Source organism: Schistocerca serialis, chromosome 1, assembly GCF_023864345.2.
Source record: "Schistocerca serialis cubense isolate TAMUIC-IGC-003099 chromosome 1, iqSchSeri2.2, whole genome shotgun sequence".
Lineage (NCBI taxonomy): Eukaryota > Metazoa > Arthropoda > Insecta > Orthoptera > Acrididae > Schistocerca > Schistocerca serialis.
Genome location: NC_064638.1, coordinates 1,178,020,875 through 1,178,040,876, shown reverse-complemented (window position 1 = coordinate 1,178,040,876; position 20,002 = coordinate 1,178,020,875). Strand labels below are relative to the sequence as shown.

The following is a 20,002-nucleotide window of genomic DNA, read 5'->3' as shown; positions in this document are numbered from 1 at the left end:
GACGCTCTGTAGTGTGCACCCCACTGACCCCAAACCGCCGCCATTTGAGACTTCAGTGGTGTCAAGCGAGAACTCATTGGAGGTCAGGGTGGTGGACTGTTGTGTTTTCTGATGAAAACTACCTGTGCTTCGGGAGTAAGTGGCCTGTGACAAAAAGTGCCATGAGGACCACCTCTGCAGTGGCAAAAGATTCAAAGTTATACCCCCACTTGAATTTGAGAGGGGCCTGCCAATGGGAAGGCGTCAAGAACAAAGACTGAAAATGCATCATTACATTAAACTTTAACTTGTGGCTTCGTGAGTTAGCATGACCAGAGTTTTAATACCCTGAAACATTCTTCTTTAAATGAAATATGACCCATAAGTGAACAACAACATGAAGTTTTATCTTATATGCTGTAGTCACCAGGAACTTTCTGACAGGGCAACGGAAAGATGAAAAGGCTATTTAACTCAAGGTGAAATAAAATAATTTCAAACCAAAACCTTTGCAACAAATCTCATGTAGCTACCCCACATCTCTGTAGATTTACTTCGTGTAATGCAAATATACTTCCACGTTATATCTTAAAACACCTCATAAATTGAAATGAGCTAGTATAGTAGCTAAATATCAGCGTTTCCGTCACTAAAACGCTAACTTACCTACTTGCTGAAAATTTCATTTAAAAATAAAATATTTCGTTGCTGAAAGCGGATCATTCTCTTTCCTCTTGAAATTTAGTGAATCCGAATGTACTTCTCTGCAGAAAGAAGTTGTTAAGTGTGGGGATTTAAACAAAGACCAGAGTAAGTATTACAAAATAAAAACGAAGTTTCATGACGTACTCTGGTGTAGACAATTAAAGGAACAGACGGAAATTTTGCAAGGTTGCGTTTATTTTGCCACAAAATAGTATAAACAGGTGATAGTAAAGTAGGAAAAGAACGTAAACAACTGCAATATATGTAACGGTAGACAAAAATGGTCTTCGTTTTTCCAACTTAATGCAATTGCACACACATTCCGACAACTGTTTGATGTTCTCACTGTGGGATCGGACGACCTCTGGCAGCAACACACGCCCGACAACGACGCGGCATGCTGTGAATGGTGTCATAAATCTCATGTTGAGGCAATAACGCCCATTCTTCCTGCAGAGCTGCTTGCAAGTCCTGGAAAGTGGGTGTTGGAAGCTGACGTGAAGCAACCCGTCTTCCTAATGCATCCCTTCTACCACCGGTGCTCTATGAGGACGGAGAGGACGAATATTATCGATGATCAGCTCTAAGTCTGGGCTCACAGCACCTCGCAACAACTGCACATGAATCCCAAGACCTCGCCACGATACCTGACAGCAATTAAACCTTGCCGATTCACTCATATAATTTCCTGAAGAGGTGTTCGAGTAGTGAACGTAATCCCTGCCAACACTGTTAGGATTTTCCTCGATATCGGTCTCTTTCCACAGTTTTTGGGTCCTGAAACCGTGTTCCACATTATCTCCACATGCGAATCCGTAGAGAATCACTCTCCCGACCAAATCGGGACTCATCTCTGAGAATAATATTGGCCCACTGTTCGACCGTTCTGGTGGCATGTTGACGGTCTACTCAAGATGTTCCCTTCTATGAAGATGCGTCAGAGATAGACAAAACAGCACGTCTCCGACAATAGAAGCCACTCTGCGGAAGCCTTCTGTACATCTTTTGCCTCTATACAACACGTCTAGTGCATGCTACGAGGTCAGATACCAGTTGCCGTACAGTACTAACGCGGCACCGTCGTGCCCTTGCAGCCAAATAACGGTCTTCTCTTTCTGATGTCACACGTGGTCGGCTCTGCCCTGTCCTTTGGGATACAGTTTCGATCTCTATGAAATTGTCGCCATATCTGAGAAAAAACAACGAATCACACTAAGCCATCGGGCCAAATCAGTTAGCTACTGCCTGCTTCCATTCTTGCCGGCCGAGCGGTTCTAGGCGCTACAGTCGCAACGGTCGCAGGTTCGAATCCTGCCTCGGGCATGGATGTGTGTGATGTCCTTAGGGTAGTTAGGTTTAAGTAGTTAAGTCACATAGTGCTCAGAGCCATTTGAATCATTTTTTGTTTCCATTCTTCCTATGGCCCTCCACCGTAGAGAGTCTGGTAGGCGTCTTCTCTGTGCCATACTGAACCGTCTGTGACTGTGTACACAGCGATAGTGAATGTGGGACACACGCAAAACACTATTTCGTTTGATAGATGCACTGACGTCATCTTTGGCATGGTTGTCCATTGACTGGAATGCCATCTTCCGAGCAGAACACCACTGCACTGACATCTGTTGAGAGTTCGTATGGTTATATCGTGAATTGGACACAGGACGGGGAAATAGCGGTATGTTGCTTTAATTTTGGATGCCAATGCCCTTCGACGTACCACATAACTTAACATGACCACACATTTACAAAAAGCAGAAAAATAATCTTATATTCATATTAACACCCATAATGCTACTTAATTAGTAGAAAAGGAATGAGACAGACAGCATGTACATATGGATGGATAAAGAGAAAGTGGATGTTGATTGCCCCGTGTTCCAACCACGTTGTAAAACCGAACGAAGAACCTAACACTGCTGCGGATAAAGGCTGCCCACGCAATCAACGCTCTCACCATAATATCCCGCGTGTCTAGACAGTGGGCGAAGACGTGTTTCGGGACAATTCTCCGATCTCCTAAGTAAATAAACCACCCTATTGTGCTAGCCCCCTCATGTAGACAAACCATTCACTTAAGCACATGTCTTGAATATTTAGGACGTAATTAATGACAATAAATATAATGATAATTGCGAGTAATTAGTAGTAACTGTCGTGATAATGCAAGTAATTTATGGAGAAGCTGGCGGTCGAGTAAGGCATTTGCGTCCGTGTTTACCCAGGTTAAAGGTCAAATGCTTTCAATGTAAAGTGATAACCGTCATTTAACTACTGTGGATTTAACAACCAGAAAACGACATCCTTCTTCCCCCACCAGTACTGTGCTCCTATTAGTCCTTCCCCCGCCAAAGCCCCCTCTAACCCTTAGTGTTCTCAGCATCATGAGAGTGCCATTCATTATCTGTACCCCACTCGAACAAAACCATGAAGGTTCAGTGATCATCCACCGCCTATGACGAGAAGAAAAGAAGAAAACTGTTTCATTCTTATGTAAGTGTTATTAACTCCTCCATCTCTTTTTCGTTATTGTTACTATTATTTTGTCATTTAGTAATATTTCCCTTCTGCCACAGTACAGTCGACCAGCCTGATTTTTGGGAGCCATTCGATTTTCCACCGCACTTGTCTGATTTGGCAGACTTCAGGTATCCACCACCTGCTTCATCCAACTCTGACTCCTTGACGCAGCAGCAGGAGTGGTGTGTTGACGACATATCATTGGACGATGCAGTGGAACTGTTCTATGATCGTGAATTACCGCTATCACCTACGTCAGCGCCACGTTTCGTGTCGTTACAATGGCATAGCACACACATTAATGTGTTTCTGTTCACAGTTACGAACAGTCTACATGTGACAGGTAACATAGTTAACTGCATGAGTTCAGTGCTCCAGTAGAATTTGACAACTCTCAGTTTAACGGTAAGAGTGTTATGCTTTGATCGTACAAGTGGTGACAGTTACATGAAAGTTTCGCAAAGGTAGCTTCTCTGTTCAACAATCATCCTGCACACCTTGTGGTAATGGGTTGTCACTCAGTGTGTGTCAGTGACCACCAGAAAATTGTTAAAATTATCAGTGATGAGCATAGGTTAGAGTACAATCTTTTATAAGAGGCGACGTTCAGAAACTTGGCGTGCCCCAGTTCAGCAATTTAGTGGGCAGTGAATGACCGTGCTGGCTGGTGGGATTATGTTTGCGAATTTTTTTTTGCACTGTTTGGTATGCTCTGTCAAAGCTGACTAATGAGAAGACTTCTGAGGTAGTATACACAAAAAGCTGACATGTGTTGTAAGCTGTACAGAGAACGTATGCTGTGTCATCGCAACATGATGTAGGCAAAGAAATACGTACATGCTTGTCTTCTACACAAAGTTATCCGAAATTAAAAGAGAAAATAAGTTACCTGCATTATAATTCTTTGTACTTTATTTCAGGTAAAGATGCGGTGCCGCTATAGCTCGGTCAGTAATGTGTGCCTGCCAAAGGGAAAAAAATGAGCATGCGCCCGTTACCAACTGACTCTAAACTATCTGCATCTACATCACACTCCGCAAGTAGCCTAACGGTATGTGACGGAGGGTACTTCTGGTACTACTAAATGATCCCCCCTTTCCAGTTCCATTCGCAAACGGCACATGGGGAGAATGATTGTCCATAAGCCTCTGTATTAGTCCTAATTTCTCGAATTTTCTCGTGTTTGTCATTTCGCGAGCTGTATGTGTGAGAGAGTAATATGTTGTGTCCGACACTTCTGGAAAGTGTTCTCCCGAAATTTCAATAATAAATTTCTCTGCGATGCATAACGCCTCTCTTGTAACGTTTGTAACTGCATTTTTTTTTAGCATTTCTGTAACGCTCTCTCTACGATAAACGATCCCGTGACGAAACGCTCCGCTCTTCGTTGAATCTTGGCTAACTCCTGCCTGGTAAGGATCCCAGATAAATGAATAGTACTCAAGAACCGATCGAACAAGCGCCTTGTGTGCCACTTACCTCGTGGATGAGCTACATTTCCTTAAGATTGTACCTATAAATCTCAGTCTGGCCTCTGTTTTTCCTGCTATTTACTTTATGGCGTCATTCCAGTAAGGTCGCTCTGGACAATTACTTCTAGATATTTTACGTTAGACACTGTTTCTAGCGATTTGTCATCAATAGTGTAACTGTGCAGTAGTGGATCTATCTTCCTGTGTATGTGCAATATGTTACATTTATTTACGTACAGAGTCAACTGCCATGAATTGATCCATTCATCAATCCGTTGCAGGTCATCCTTTTATAGACAAACGTATCGTCTGTGAACAGTCTTAAAGAGCTACAGACACCTTCTACTGGACTGTTTATCCAGGGTGGTCCATTGATCGTGACCGGGCCAAATATCTCACGAAATAAGCGTCAAACGAAAAAACAACAAAGAACGAAACTTGTCTAGCTTGAAGGGGGAAACCAGATGGCGCTATGGTTGGCCCGCTAGATGGCGCTTCCATAGGTCAAACGGATATCAACTGCGTTTTTTTTAAAAATAGGAACCCCAATTTTTTATTACATATTCGTTTAGTACCTAAAGAAATTGTTACAATGTGATTCATGTACCTTTGTGAACTTATCATTTCTGAGAACGCATGCTGTTACAGCGTGATTACCTGGAAATACTACATTAATGCAATAAATGCTCAAAATGATGTCCGTCAACCTCAATGCATTTGGCAATAAGTGTAACGACATTCCTCTCAACAGCGAGTAGTTCGCCTTCCGTAATGTTCGCACATGCATTGACAATGCGCTGACGCATGTTGTCAGGCGTTGTCGGTGGATCACGATAGCAAATACCCTTCAACTTTCCCCACAGAAAGAAATCCGGGGACGTCAGATCCGGTGAACGTGCGGGCCATGGTATGGTGCTTCGACGACCAGTCCACCTGTCATGAAATATGCTATTCAATACCGCTTCAACCGCTCGCGCGCTATGTGCCGGACATCCTTCATGTTGGAAGTACATCGCCATTCTGTCATGCAGTGAAACATCTTCTAGTAACATTGGTAGAACATTACGTAGGAAATCAGCATACAATACACCATTTAGATTGCCATCGATAAAATGGGGACCAATTATCCTTCCATCCATAATGCCGCGCCATACATTAACCCACCAAGGTCGCTGATGTTCCGCTTGTCGAAGCCATCTTGGATTTTCCGTTGCCCAGTAGTGCATATTATGTTGGTTTACGTTACCGCTGTTGGTGAATGACGCTTCGTCGCTAAACAGAACGCGTGAAAAAAATCTGTCGTCGTCCCGTAATTTCTCTTGTGCCCAGTGGCAGAACTGTACACGACGTTCAAAGTCATTGCCCTGCAATTCCTGTTGCATAGAAATATGGTACGGGTGGAATCGATGTTGATGTAGCATTCTCAACACCGACGTTTTGAGATTCCCGATTCTCGCGTAATTTGTCTGCTACTGACGTGCGGATTAGCCGCGACAGCAGCTGAAACACCTACTTTGGCATCATCATTTATTGCAGGTCGTGGTTGACGTTTCACATGTGGCTGAACACTTCCTGTTTCCTTAAATAACGTAACTACCCGGCGAACGGTCCGGACACTTGGATGATGTCGTCCAGGATACCGAGCAGCATACATAGCACACGCCCGTTGCGCATTTTGATCACAATAGCCATACATCAACACGATATCGACCTTTCCCGCAATTGGTAAACGGTCCATTTTCACACGGGTAATGTATCGCGAAGCAAATACCGTCCACGCTGGCGGAATGTTACGTGATACCACGTACTTATACGTTTGTGACTATTACAGTGCCATCTATCACAAAGCGAAAACAGTGGTCCAACTAAAAGATTCATATTTCTTTACGCACTACACGAATATGTAATAAAAAATGGGGGTTCGTATTTGAAAAAAAAATCAGTTGATATCCGTTTGACTTATGGCAGTGCCATCTAGCGGGCCAACCATAGCGCCATTTGGTTTCCTCCTTCAAACTAGACGAGTTTCGTTGTTTGTAGTTTTTTCTTTTGATGCTTATTTCGTGAGATATTTGGCCCGGTCACTATCAATACACTGTAAACAGTATCGTTCCAATCACACTTCCTTGAAGCACTCGGAAAATTAAATTTGCATCTGTCGATTTTGTTCCGTTACGAGCGACCCGTTAAGTTCTACATGCAAGAAAGCCTTGAATCCACTCGGAAATCTGGACCGATACTCGTAAGCTAGTTTGTTTTTTCATTACACGGCAGTGCGGGACGGTGTCAACTACCTACCTGAAGTCAACGAACACGGCATCAACTTCAGCGCAGTTGTCTACAGGACTATGGATCTCATGGAGGGGCAGAGCGAGCTGAGTTTAGCAAGATCTTTATCTGCGGATTCCTCGTTGATTTTTATAGAGCTGATTTGCCACAGCTGCACAGTTCAGAAACGTATCTAAATTTCAAATTTTCACATGGATAACACCAGGAAGATGAGGGGTTGGGTTTGTTTGGGGGAAGAGACCAATCGTCGAGGTCATCGGTCTCATCAGATTAGGGAGGGAAGTCAGCCGTGCCATTTCAAAGGAACCGTCCCGTCATTTGCCTGGAGCGATTTAGGGACATCACGGAAAACCTAAATCAGGATAGACGGACGCGGGATTGAACCGTCGTCCTCCCGAATAGGAAGATGAGTGCACAAATTCCACAACGTATGCGTGTATAGAGGGCGCCGGGGACCTGGAGGATGGGTGGTGATGGGCATCCAGCCACCGTCTACCACTAACACTATTTCCAAATCCTGCGTAACGCGCCGACCACACGAAGACAGGGGATAAGGCCAGGAAGAAGGACGAGAAGAAAGATCAAGGGCAATGTAGCCTCAAGTATGGGATGAAGATGCTTCCTGTTCACGTCCAGGATTCCTTGAGTCGGGACGTTGCAGTTCGGTACCTGATGGTGATGTGTACCGGGTCCGTGTCGAGCACCACGCACTGTGCTTGCCAGCGAAGTGGTGCCATAAGATCCCTACAACTGCAGGAGCACACTCCTCTGTTAGACTTTTGACGTGTGCCACACAAACGGCCGCGGCAGCCACGCGCCGCTGGCGGGAAAGCGCCGGCGCTCTGCTGTTTTTGCGGCCGCCCCCCGCCCCCGCCCGCCCGCGCTATAAAGCGGCGCTGCCGCCGCCCGCCGCCACTCTGCTCCGAGATGCGCGCCACGCCCATCGCAGCTGCTCTCGTGAGTACCATCACACGTCACATCAGCTCACCTCTCTATTGGTCCTGCGTTTCGTCTCTCTGCACTAGCATTTGCTCTCTCTCTGGTACCTTCATCAGTAGCTACTGCTATCGTTCGGTTCAGGAAGGAATCTGAGTGAAATAATGTGCCATTCCTCAAGAACAAATGTCTCTTATAACTGACGGAGTAGAAATGACGCCTTGTATTGGCACGGTGACGGGAACAGTAACTAAGCTGTCTTTGAAGTTTGCAGCATTCTTCAGACAAACTGAGCTCTGATAGGACAGAATGGTTAGAGTTTAAGCTTACGTCGAAATTGTAGTCTTTAGAGACGCCGCATAAGCTGGTGTTCACGTGTTGTAGGAAAATCGTGCAAAATCCAGTTTCGTCGTCGGACCAGGAATTTGAATTTGAAAGCGCTACATGTAGCATTGCGCTCATGGCTAGACTTAAGGGTGTTTACACAATCTTTGAGAGTTGCAAGCAAGGGAGGTCCTCTGTCACTTCGATTTGCATCAGTAGTCTGCAAGCTACCTTACGGTGTGTGGTGGGGAGTATTTCTGGTATTACTGTCTCTTCCCCCTTCCTTGATCCACTCGTGAATGGTCCGTGAGAATAATTTTTGCCGATGAACTCACGTATGAGATCTAATTTCTTCGATTCTCTAGTCGTGGTCACTTTGCGAGAGTTATATGGGGGGAAATACTATGTTGCCCGGCTCTTCTTGAAAAATACGCACTCGGAATTTTAACAGGCAGTACCTCCGTCATGCGCTTCTCTCGTAGCGCGTGCCACTGGAGTTTTTTCAGCATATCCGTGAAACTCCCGCACCGATTGAAAGATCCCGTGATGAAAAGAGCCGCTTCTCGTCCTGTCGTGAGCTCTTATGTCAATGCTTGTATTGACAGGTCTGTTTCCGGTTGCGCCTCGGGCATGGATGCGTGTGACGTCCTTAGTTAGGTTTAACTAGTTCTAGGGGACTGCTGACCTCAGAAGTTGAGTCCCATAGTGCTCAGAGCCATTTGAACCGGTTGCGCGAAATCTGCAGTTAGTGGAGCAGATTCTAAATTCGCTGTGGTGTTGCTTTTTAGTGTAGACAGTAAACGGAAAGAAGTGACTCGATTGTTGGTACATCTTTTAAGTTAAGCACAACCTAGAAACTATTTATAGCGTTTGTTGCCTTTGTGCCATAGAGGTATCTCATCTCTAAATATTATGAGTAAATTCTGCAGTCATTTTGATTCCGTCCAGTCTAGTTTATAAAAATTTTTGTGCTTTATGAGAAAGCACCCAGAAGTAAACTATGCTAGTAGTAAGGAAACTCAGTTAAATCAACAGTTTCCTGTCGCTTTCTATGCTTTCATATTAAAATGGCTGAATTACCCGACTTAACAGGGGAAAAGTTATATTCAGAAGCTTGAGACAGATGTAGTTACAATTTTCCCATTCCCACCACAAGTAACGAAATTACATAAGAGTTTCATCATGTAAGTATGCAACCGAAATGTCTCATGGCCTAGGAAAATGTAGGACAAATACTATCAAAACTGGGACCTTGTGCAGTGGATACACTATACCACCATTTTGCAACAGTTAACGAAGTTACTTTTCTTGTTTATTCAGCCTCTGTCTTTTCTTCCGCAGCCCACTACATCAGTGAACATAAATGTCCTCTCAGAAAGAGCAATAATCATTCTAAGAACTTGTTAAAATCGTAGTGTACGCACGCACTATCACGTTCATCCAGTTACAAGTGCCAAAGAGCTGCAGTTTCGGGCAGTTGCATCAGACATCGTCGCTATGGTCCTGACAATAGCTAACAGTGTGAGTAGAGCCACATTATGAAACAAGTGTGAATTGAGTGGAGCATGTACGCAGCGATGGAGGTGAGAAACGAATGAACAGTGTAGCAGTAGCTTTAGACGTTATTAAATAACTTCTTTGTAGAACAGTGTAACAGACTAGTGATAAACCGAACGAGGTAGTGCTGTTTTAAACATAGTGGCCTCGTATTCGAGAGTATGGAGGCTCCGATTTTCATCCGAGCGTCTTCATTCAGTTTTTCCGTGGTTTCCATACATTACTTCAGGAAAATACAGGGATCATTCGTAGTGTAATGTCACGGCCCACTACCTGTCCCACCCTTGTCAAACTAGACCCGTAAGTATGTAAATGTCTTTATATGTGAATTGCGTATTTTTATTGTTCTTAAATTGTAACACCGACATATGTCCAAGAACTCTGTAAAAGTGATCTGCGGTGAATAAAACTACTACTCCAGAATGAGATTTTCACTCTGCAGCGGAGTGTGTGCTGATATGAAACTTCCTGGCAGATTAAAACTGTGTGCCCGACCGAGACTCGAACTCGGGACCTTTGCCTTTCGCAGGCAAGTGCTCTACCAACAGAGCTACCGATGCACGACTCACGCCCGGTACTCACAGATTTACTTCTGCCAGTACCTCGTCTCCTACCTTCCAAACTTTACAGAAGCTCTCCTGCGAACCTTGCAGAGGTGAGTCGTGCATCGGTAGCTCAGTTGGTAGAGCACTTGCCCGCGAAAGGCAAAGGTCCCGATTTCGAGTCTCGGTCGGGCACACAGTTTTAATCTGCCAGGAAGTTTCATATCAGCGCACACTCCGCTGCAGAGTGAAAATCTCATTCTGGAAACACCCCCCAGGCTGTTGCTAAGCCATGTCTCCGCAATATCCTTTCTTCCAGGAGTGCTAGTTCTGCAAGGTTCGCAGGAGAGCTTCTGTAAAGTTTGGAAGGTAGGAGACGAGGTACTGGCAGAAGTAAAGCTGTGAGTACCGGGCGTGAGTCGTGCATCGGTAGCTCAGTTGGTAGAGCACTTGCCCGCAAAAGGCAAAGGTCCCGAGTTCGAGTCTCGGTCGGGCGCACAGTTTTAATCTGCCAGGAGGTTTCAAAACTATTACTACTACTGCTATTACTGATACGCCTCCCAAGAACAAATCACTCACTAAGTGAACAGCACACATCAGATACTTAACAAGATTTGCACTGATTTTCTATACTTTGGGTGTGTCTCATGAAAGTGTAATTGGACTGCTACTACTGACGGTGGGTTACATCAACTACACAGTGTCGATAACACTCCTTAGTTTCACAGATGTTGACTCTGTGTTAACTATAGAAATATACACATTAACGGAGACAGGCTTTGACAACATGTAGAAATTAAAAACGAAGTTGTATTCATCTGTCCTTCGCTAAAGGGAAAAACTTAGCCGTACCTGGTTGTAGGGTTAGCGAATCATAAATGGAGCCTTACTTTCCTACAAATTACTGTGACTGACGATGTGCTGATACGCATTAATCGCGTAAGTCAGCAGCAGATTAGTAACGGCTACAGTTGGATGAAATCTGAGGAGCTGCTGTGCGGTAACGGGAAACAGAGCTTAAAGTCAACCGTTTGGGTTCATCAGTAGTTCAGTTTAAATGTTCGTCGTCTGTTTCATATTGAAAGGACAATCGAGTAGTGACTGTCAGAGGCTTAATACAAACGTGTAACGTATAAATTCAGAAAACTGTGGTGGGGCATATGTTCGAACGAGTGTATACTATCGGCCAAAAACCAGTTTCCGTATCCGAGATAACGCACTCTTGTAAACTGATACAAAAGTAGTAGTTATCTCGTTCAAATCCTGTTGTTCTGGTTGTGGTCGTCAGTCCAGAGACTGGTTTGATGCAGATGTTACTCTATCCTGTGTAATCGTCTTCATCTCCGAGTAACTACTGCAACCTACATCCTTCTGAAACTGTTTACCCTCCACGCTGCTCTTCATTACTAAATTGGTGCTCCCTTGACGCCATAGAACATGTCCTACCAACCGATCCCTTCTTCTAGTTAAGTTGTGCCAGAAATTCCTCTTCTCCCCAATTCTATTCAGTACCTCATCATTAGTTACGCAATCTACCCATCTAATCTTCGCTGGCCGGAGTGGCCAAGCGGTTCTAGATGTTACAATCTGGAACTGCGCGACCGCTACGGTCTCAGGTTCGAATCCTGCCTCGGGCATGGATGTGTGTGATGTCCTTAGGTTAGTTCGGTTTAAGTAGTTCTAAGTTCTAGGGGACTGATGACCTCAGAAATTAAATCCCATAGTGCTCAGAGCCATTTGAACCATTTTTGAACCATCTAATCTTCAGAATTCTTCTGTAGCACAACATTTCGAAAGCTTCTATTCTCTTCTTTTCCAGACCAGTTATCAGTTCATTTCTATACACGGCTACACTCCATACAAATACTTTCAGAAAAGAGTTCATGACACTTTAACCTATACTCGATGTTGAAAAATTTCTCTTCTTCGGGAACGCTTTCCTTGCCGTTGCCAGTCGACAGTTTGTATCCTCTCTGCTTCGATGATCATCAGTTATTTTGCTCCCCAAATAGCAACACTCATTTACAACTTTAAGCGTCTCATTTCCTAATCTAATTCCCGCAGCAATACCCGATTTAATTCGACTACATTCCATTATACTGTACAGTATAATGCGGGTGAAGTTTGGCTGTGTTTCTCACGCGTGGACACGGTGATGGCGACAATTTAAAATCAAGTTGATTGCACGTTCGTGGGTCCACCATTACGAAAGTACGTTTGTGTCTTGTTCGTACGCGCTTCGTTAGATACCAGTGATGATCTTCAGGGTGGGTCCCGCAGTCTTCAGGATCGGGATGTGCAGTCTAAAGGGCATAGTACACAAAGCGCGCAGCCTGCCAAACGTAACTGTAATGTTTGGCGGGCGGGAAAAGTTCCCAGTCCGGTTGTAATAAATGTGATGTCGTGATTTTTCCAAGCGCCGTACTGGTGAAGACACAGGTACAGATACAGGCTCTAAGCACTATGGGACTTAACATCTATGGTCATCAGTCCCCTAGAACTTAGAACTACTTAAACCTAACTAACCTAAGGACATCACACAACACCCAGTCATCACGAGGCAGAGAAAATCCCTGACCCCGCCGGGAATCTAACCCGGGAACCCGGGCGCGGGAAGCGAGTACTGGTGAAGAGGGCCAGTGTCTTTCACGTCCATTTCCAAATGACATTTTGGCCCCGACACAAGAATCGATGTTCTGTAATACCGGGAATTTGAGAATGATTGCAGAGAGGGTTCTGTGGATGTTTGGCTGTGTTTCTCACGCGTGGACACGGTGATGGTGACAATTTAAAATCACGTTGACTGCACGTTCGTGGGTCCTCCATACCGTGGGAAAATTGAGCTACCGAACTTGGTTGCCAAGAGGTGCGGCGGACGAGGACGAAGCAAAGTGTTGTATACATGAATGACGTAAGGCTGCTAAGCACTTTATCGGCAGCTACAGAGTCTGGTACTATACCGCTGATTCCAGAGGATGGTTGGCGACCACGCAATCAAACGGTGCTGGACTTTTTTACCTCATGCCTTGCATTACATTAAATTCGTTTGTTGAGGATGAGATATTGTGTTGAAGGAGGTTAGGATCATCTGCATGTCACTCTCTTTATCGTAAATGTTTACTAACGACGTCACTCCCATGTTCACAACTGCGTCGTCTGCTAACGGCTTGATAGACGCCTGGAGCTACGGACGTCTACCAAGTCATTTATACGTAAAGTGCTCAGAATAGTTTTCCGCCTTCCGCATTTCGCATATAGGTCACTGGTGTGACCTATTCTTGAGTACTGCACGAGTGTTTGGGATCCGTACCAGGTCGGATTGAAGGGAGACATCTAAGCAAATCAGAGGTGGGTTGCTAGATTTGTTACCGGCAGGTTCGAACAACACGTAAGTGATACTGAAATACGTCGAGAACTCAAATGGGAATCGCTGGAGGGAAGGCGACGTTCTTTCCGAGAGACACTGTTGAGAAAATTTAGAGAACAGGCATTTGAAGCTGACTGCCGAACAATTCTCCTGATGCCAACATACATTGCGCATAAGGACCACGAAGATAAGATTCGAGAGATTAGGGCTCATACGGAGGCACATAGACAGACGTTTTTCGCTCTATTTGCGAGTGGAACAGGAGGGGAAATGACTAGTAGTGGTACAGGGTACCCTCCGCCACGCACCGTACGGTGGCTTGCGGAGTATCTGTATAGATGTAGAGGAGACCAGTAGGCTATGTGCCGGCATTGCGCTTCTCCCCCTCCCTTCTCGCACACAACACAAACACAATCCCACACTCTTCGCACATGCCTATTACACCCACCTACACTGCAAAATACACATCAGACAGCACTCAAGCATATCCTCAAGGAAAGGGACACCTACGTATGGAGAAAGAAACCCCTTATGACTAGGCGTCATTACCCACACCCTTGCGGTCTCTCAGCTAAGAATGCCCTACGGCGTTATTTACTTTTTTTGTGGAACAGTGGAGTCAGTGAATGAAGTGGAACAATCATGAAAATTTACTTGTAATCATACGAAGCCACTTAGACATACTGGGAGAATCCTTACAAAGTACAATTCACGCATGAAAGGGATCGCTTAAGAAAGCTGGTTCGGCCAATTTCTTAGTCTTGTCTTGAATACTTACGAAGCTGTGTTAACTGAACCGACAGAGAAGATTCGAAGGGGAATTGCGCAGTTCGTAAAGGGTGCGTTTACTAAATATGATAGTGTTATATAAATTTTGAACTACCTAAAAGGCGTTCTGTAGTGCGGAGAGTCTTACGTATTTACAAGAGGCTACACTAAAGAGACGACAAATACTTTACTTTTCTTTGAAAAGAATCTCTTGGGAAGGACGCTTCCGAACTCCTGCCGTTCTCGCTCTATCCGAACTTCTTCTTCGTCTTGTCATGACGGATTGTTAAACCCTACTCTCCCTTCTTTCGTTAGCGAGCAATTACCTGTGGGTCCTGATAATTCCAGACGCACCTATTCCAACTGTAAACTTAACCGACACTACGATAGTAGACCTCGTCTGTGAAGAACACATGTATGTAGTGGGCATCAACACTAGCATTTTTTTTTTATAAGCTTCGCAAATTTATAGGGGTGTGGACTCGGCTGATCCCGGAATCTGAACCTTTCGGTACTTTTAGATTGTACTCCAGCGATACCCTCGATACGATTACGTGTCGTTTATACGTAGAGCGGACCACAGCACGCATATTGGTTGAAGGTACGTGGCTAAACTGTTCTAAAAAAAAGCATCCTCAAAATACGATGGTCTCAAACTGTATCGTACTTTTCCACCACTCTATGGCTCAAGAGGAAGATACCCTGTTCCTCGATAAAGTATTAACGAAATGCAACAAAGGTACGTTGATGTGGATGTCTGCAGTTAGAAACCCGACAAGTCACTCTCACATTCCTAATTCTTTAAACAGTCGAACTCCCATGTGTAAGAGGAGTCCGTTTTAAGAAAAGCTGGTTGCTCACGTATCTCAATTTTTATGGCGTCATATGTCGTGAAAGTCCTTTCAGTGATATACACCGTGTCGTCAAAAGTGTCCGAACAACTGGCTGAAAATGACTTACAAGTTCGTGGCGCCCTCCATCGGTAATGCTGGAATTCAATATGGTGTTGGCCGACCCTTAGCCTCGATGACAGCTTCCACTCTCGCAGGCATACGTTCAATCTTAGCCTCGATGACAGCTTCCAATCTCGCAGCCAAACGTTCAGTAAGGTGCTGGAAGGTTTCTTGGGGAATTGCAGCCCACTCTTCACGGAGTGCTACACTGAGGAGAGGTATCGATGTCGGTCTGTGAGGCCTGGCACGAAGTCTGCGTTCCAAAGCATCCAAAAGGTGTTCTATAGGATTCAGGTCAAGACTCTGTGCAGGCCAGTCCATTACAGGGATGTTATTGCTGTGTAGCTACTCCGCCATAGGCAGTGCATTATGAACAGGTACTCGATCGTGTTGAAAGATGCAATCGCCATCTCCGAAGTGGGAAGCAAGAAGGTGCTTAAAACATCAATATAGACCTGTGCTGTGATAGTGTGACTCAAAACAACAAGGAGTGCAAGACCCCTCCACGAAAAACACGACCACACCATAACACCACCGCCTCCGAATTTTACTCTTGGCACTACACACGCTGGCAGATGACGTTCACCGGGCTTTCGCCGTACCCACAACCTGCCATCCGATCACCACATCGTTTATCGTGATTCGGAACTGCACACAACGTTTTTCCACTGTTCAATCGTCCAATGTTTACGCTCCTTACGCCAAGCGAGGCGTCGTTTGGCATTTATCGGCGTGATGTGTGGATTATGAGCAGCCGCTCGACCATGAAATCCGTTTTCTCAGCTCCCCTCTAACTGTCATAGTACTTACAGTTTGGAATTCCTATGTGATGATCTGGATAGATGTCTGTCTGTTACACATTACGACCCTTTTCAACTGTCGGCGCCGGCCGCGGTGATCTAGCGGTTCTAGGCGCTCAGTCCGGAACCGCGCGACTGCTACGGTCGCAGGTTCGAATCCTGCCTGGGGCATGGATGTGTGTGTTGTCCATAGGTTAGTTAAGTTTAAGTAGTTCTAAGTTCTAGGGGACTGATGACCACAGATGTTAAGTCCCATAGTGCTCAGAGCCATTTGAACCATTTGAACTGTCGGCAGTCTCTGTCAGTCAACAGACGAGGTCGGCCCGTACGCTTTCGTGCTGCACGTGTTCCTTCACGTTTCGACTTCACTATCACATCGGAAACAGTGGACCTAGGGATGTTTAGGAGTGTGGAAATCTCGCGCACAGACGTATGACATGACACCCAATCACCTGACCACGTTCCAAGTCCATGAGTTCCGCAGAGCCCCCCATTCTGCTCTCTCACGATGTCTAATGACACTGAGCTTGCTGAAATTGAGTATCTGGCTGTAGGTGGCAGCACAATGCACCTAAATTTCCGGATACTTATTATAACAAAGTGTATGTGGACATTGTCTGTAAAATGTGTTGTGAATATAGTTAGTAGTAAAGGAGTGATATATTAAAACGTCATACCTGTTAGAAGTCGTTAAGTGCTCTCAGTCAGAAATACTGCGTGAATATGGTCTGGGTAATTTATTACGCGCCTCAAAACATATACGTAGTTTTTAATTTTAACATTTGACTTACTGTGCTAAACCTTTCATTTAAAATTATACCTGTTAATGACTGGATTATGAAAGGATTTTAAATTTTTAAATCCGTCCATCCAACTGCCACAGAACATGGCGTGATTCATCAGTGTACATCACTCGTTTCCAGTCATCCACTGTCCAAGGCCGTCTCTCTTTACACCACCTCAAGCGTCGCCAAGTATCGACTACAGAAATGTTGGCTTAGGAGGAGATGCACGCGATTGTAGGCCATTCTTTTTAACTCCATAGGAACAATCATTGTGCTAGCTCGAAGAAAAGAGCATTAGGGGTTAACGTCCCGTCGACATGGAGATCGTTAGAGACGGAGCACAAGCTCGGATGGTTTCAAGGACGTGGAAGGAAACCGGCTCTGCCGTTTCAGAGGAACCATCCCAGCATTTGCCTAGAGTGATTTAGGGAATTCACGGAAAACGAAAATCTGGATGACCGGATGCGGATTTGAACCGTCGTCCCCTCTAATGTGAGTTCTCAGTAGCAACCATAGCGCCACCTCGCTCGGAGAAAACGAACACCTGTATCTTTCCGTGCGAGCTCTGATTTCCCTTATTTTATTATAATGATCGTTTCTCCCTACGTAGATAGGCGTCTTTAAAATATTTTCGCATTTGTAAGAGGAAGTTGGTGATTGAAATTTCGTGAAAAGATTCCGCCGCCACGAAACACGCCTTTGTTGTAATGACGTCCACCCCAAGTCCTGTATCACGTCAGTGACACTGCCTCCCCTATTTCTCAATAATACAAAACGTGCTTCTCGTCCTCGAACGTTCTCGGTGTACTGCGTTAAGCCTATACCAGACCGAGCAGCAGTACTCCAAAACAGGACGGACAAGCGTAGTGTAGGCGGCCTCTTTAGTAGATCTGTTACATTTTCTAAGTGTTCTGTGAATACAGTGCAGACTTTGGTTAGCCATCCTCGCAACATTTTCTATGTGTTCTTTCCAATTTAAGTTGTTCATAATTCTAAATCCAAGGCATTTAGCTGAATTTACGCTTTTAGATTTTACTGATTTATCATGTAACCAAAGTTTAACGGATTCCTTTTAGCACTCATGTCGATGACCTCACACTTTTCATTATTTAGGGTCAGTTGCCAATTTTCGCACCATTCTGATATCTTTTCTAAACCGATTTGCAATTTGTTTTGATCTTCTGACGACAACACTAGACGATAAACGACAGCAGCGTCTGCAAACAACCTAACAAGGCTGCTCAGATTGTCTCCAAAATCGTTTATATAGATAAGGAACAGCAAGGGGGCCTCCAGCACTACCTTGGGGAACGCAAGAAATCACTTTTGTTTTATTCGATGAATTTCCGTCGATTAATACAAACTGTGACCTCTCTCACAGGAAATCACGAATCCAGTCACATAACTCAAAAATGGTTCAAATGGCTCTGAGCACTATGGGACTCAACTGCTGTGGTCATCAGTCCCCTAGAACTTAGAACTACTTAAACCTAACTAACCTAAGGACATCGCACACACCCATGCCCGAGGCAGGATTCGAACCTGCGACCGTAGCAGTCCCGCGGTTCCGGACTGCGCGCCTAGAACAACGAGACCACCGCGGCCGGCCTTAGGATTCTTCCAATGAATCTCAGTCTGGCATCTGCTTTACCGACGATCAACTTTATATGATCATTCCATTTTAAATCACTCCTAATGCGTACTCCCAGATAATTTATGGAATTAACTGCTTCCAGTTGCTGACCTGCTATTTTGTAGCTAAATGATAAGGGATCTATCTTTCTATGTATTCGCAGCACATTACACTTGTCTACATTGAGATTCAATTGCCATTCCCTGCACCATGCGTCAATTCGCTGCAGATCCTCCTGCATTTCAGTACAATTTTCCATTGTTACAACCTCTCGATACACCACAGCATCATCTGCAAAAAGCCTCAGTGAACTTCCGATGTCATCCACAAGGTCATTTATGTATATTGTGAATAGCAACGGTCCTATGACACTACCCTGCGGCACACCTGAAATCACTCTTACTTCGGAAGACTTCTCTCCATTGAGAATGACATGCTGCGTTCTGTCACATGTCGTTATTGTTCGCAGATGCTCTTCGACTACTGAACTACCGTGTTCTCCAGTACAGTACTACAGACCACGGGCGATACACCATCATATGCGGTTGTAGTGAAGTCTGAAGACTTCACTGCTTTTGAAAAATCTTTGGCATTATTAACTGGTGTGTCACTTACCTGTAGAGATTCATACAACAAATAAATGATGAAGGATTGTATCTAAAGTGCAACCGTTTCGTGTCCGTCACTACGAGAAGTACATGTTGCGTAATATTGGTTTCATATTACCAGTAGCAACGATGGAGGAAAGGTATAAGGTCTGATGATCAGGAACTTCACATCATCATCGTCTTACCGGCCAAATCTAGGCGACAAAACTGTGTGTTCCTGGGAGGGCTACAGTCAGCTCAATAATGTTCAAATATGTGTGAATTCCTAAGGGACCAAACTGCTGAGGTCATCGGTCCCTAGGCTTACACACTACTTGAACTAACATATGCTAAGAAGAAAATACACACACCCATGTCCGAGGGAGGATTCGAACCTCCGGCGGGAGGGGCCGCGCAATCCGTGATATGGCGCCTCAAACCACGCGGTCACTTCGCGCAGCTCCCGTCAGCTACCTCACACTCGACCACCACTGTGTTAACGTGCCTTAATTATCTCAGCTACGGTACCATATATCTCCCAATCTCATTGTGTTTTCATGCTTCAAATACTTTCTCAGAAGGATCAATCGACTCTGGTATTTCACAATTTTTTAAGATCCCAGGCGGTGTACTCTGTCATAGGCTTTGCAGAAAACGTCCATACTGAAAATTCATTTCTTTTGCTAGAGTCACCGCACGATGACTATCAGATACGTAATTGGTTTTCCTGCTTAAACCTCTAAGCGACCGCAACTTCAGTTCAAAACTTACTCCTCTAAAAACAACAC

At 44.8% G+C, this 20,002-nt stretch overlaps 1 protein-coding gene across 1 annotated transcript in view; it reads left to right on the top strand.

Moving 5' to 3' along the window:
- The first annotated feature begins 4,127 nt into the window (after positions 1-4,127).
- The window catches only part of LOC126456450 (uncharacterized), a 91,666-nt gene continuing 75,791 nt past the window's right edge, over positions 4,128-20,002 (top strand). Inside the window, exons 1-2 of the mRNA XM_050092203.1 lie at positions 4,128-4,148; positions 7,773-7,919. Coding sequence (XP_049948160.1) covers positions 4,128-4,148; positions 7,773-7,919 — 168 coding nt within the window. The remainder of the gene's footprint in view (positions 4,149-7,772; positions 7,920-20,002) is intronic.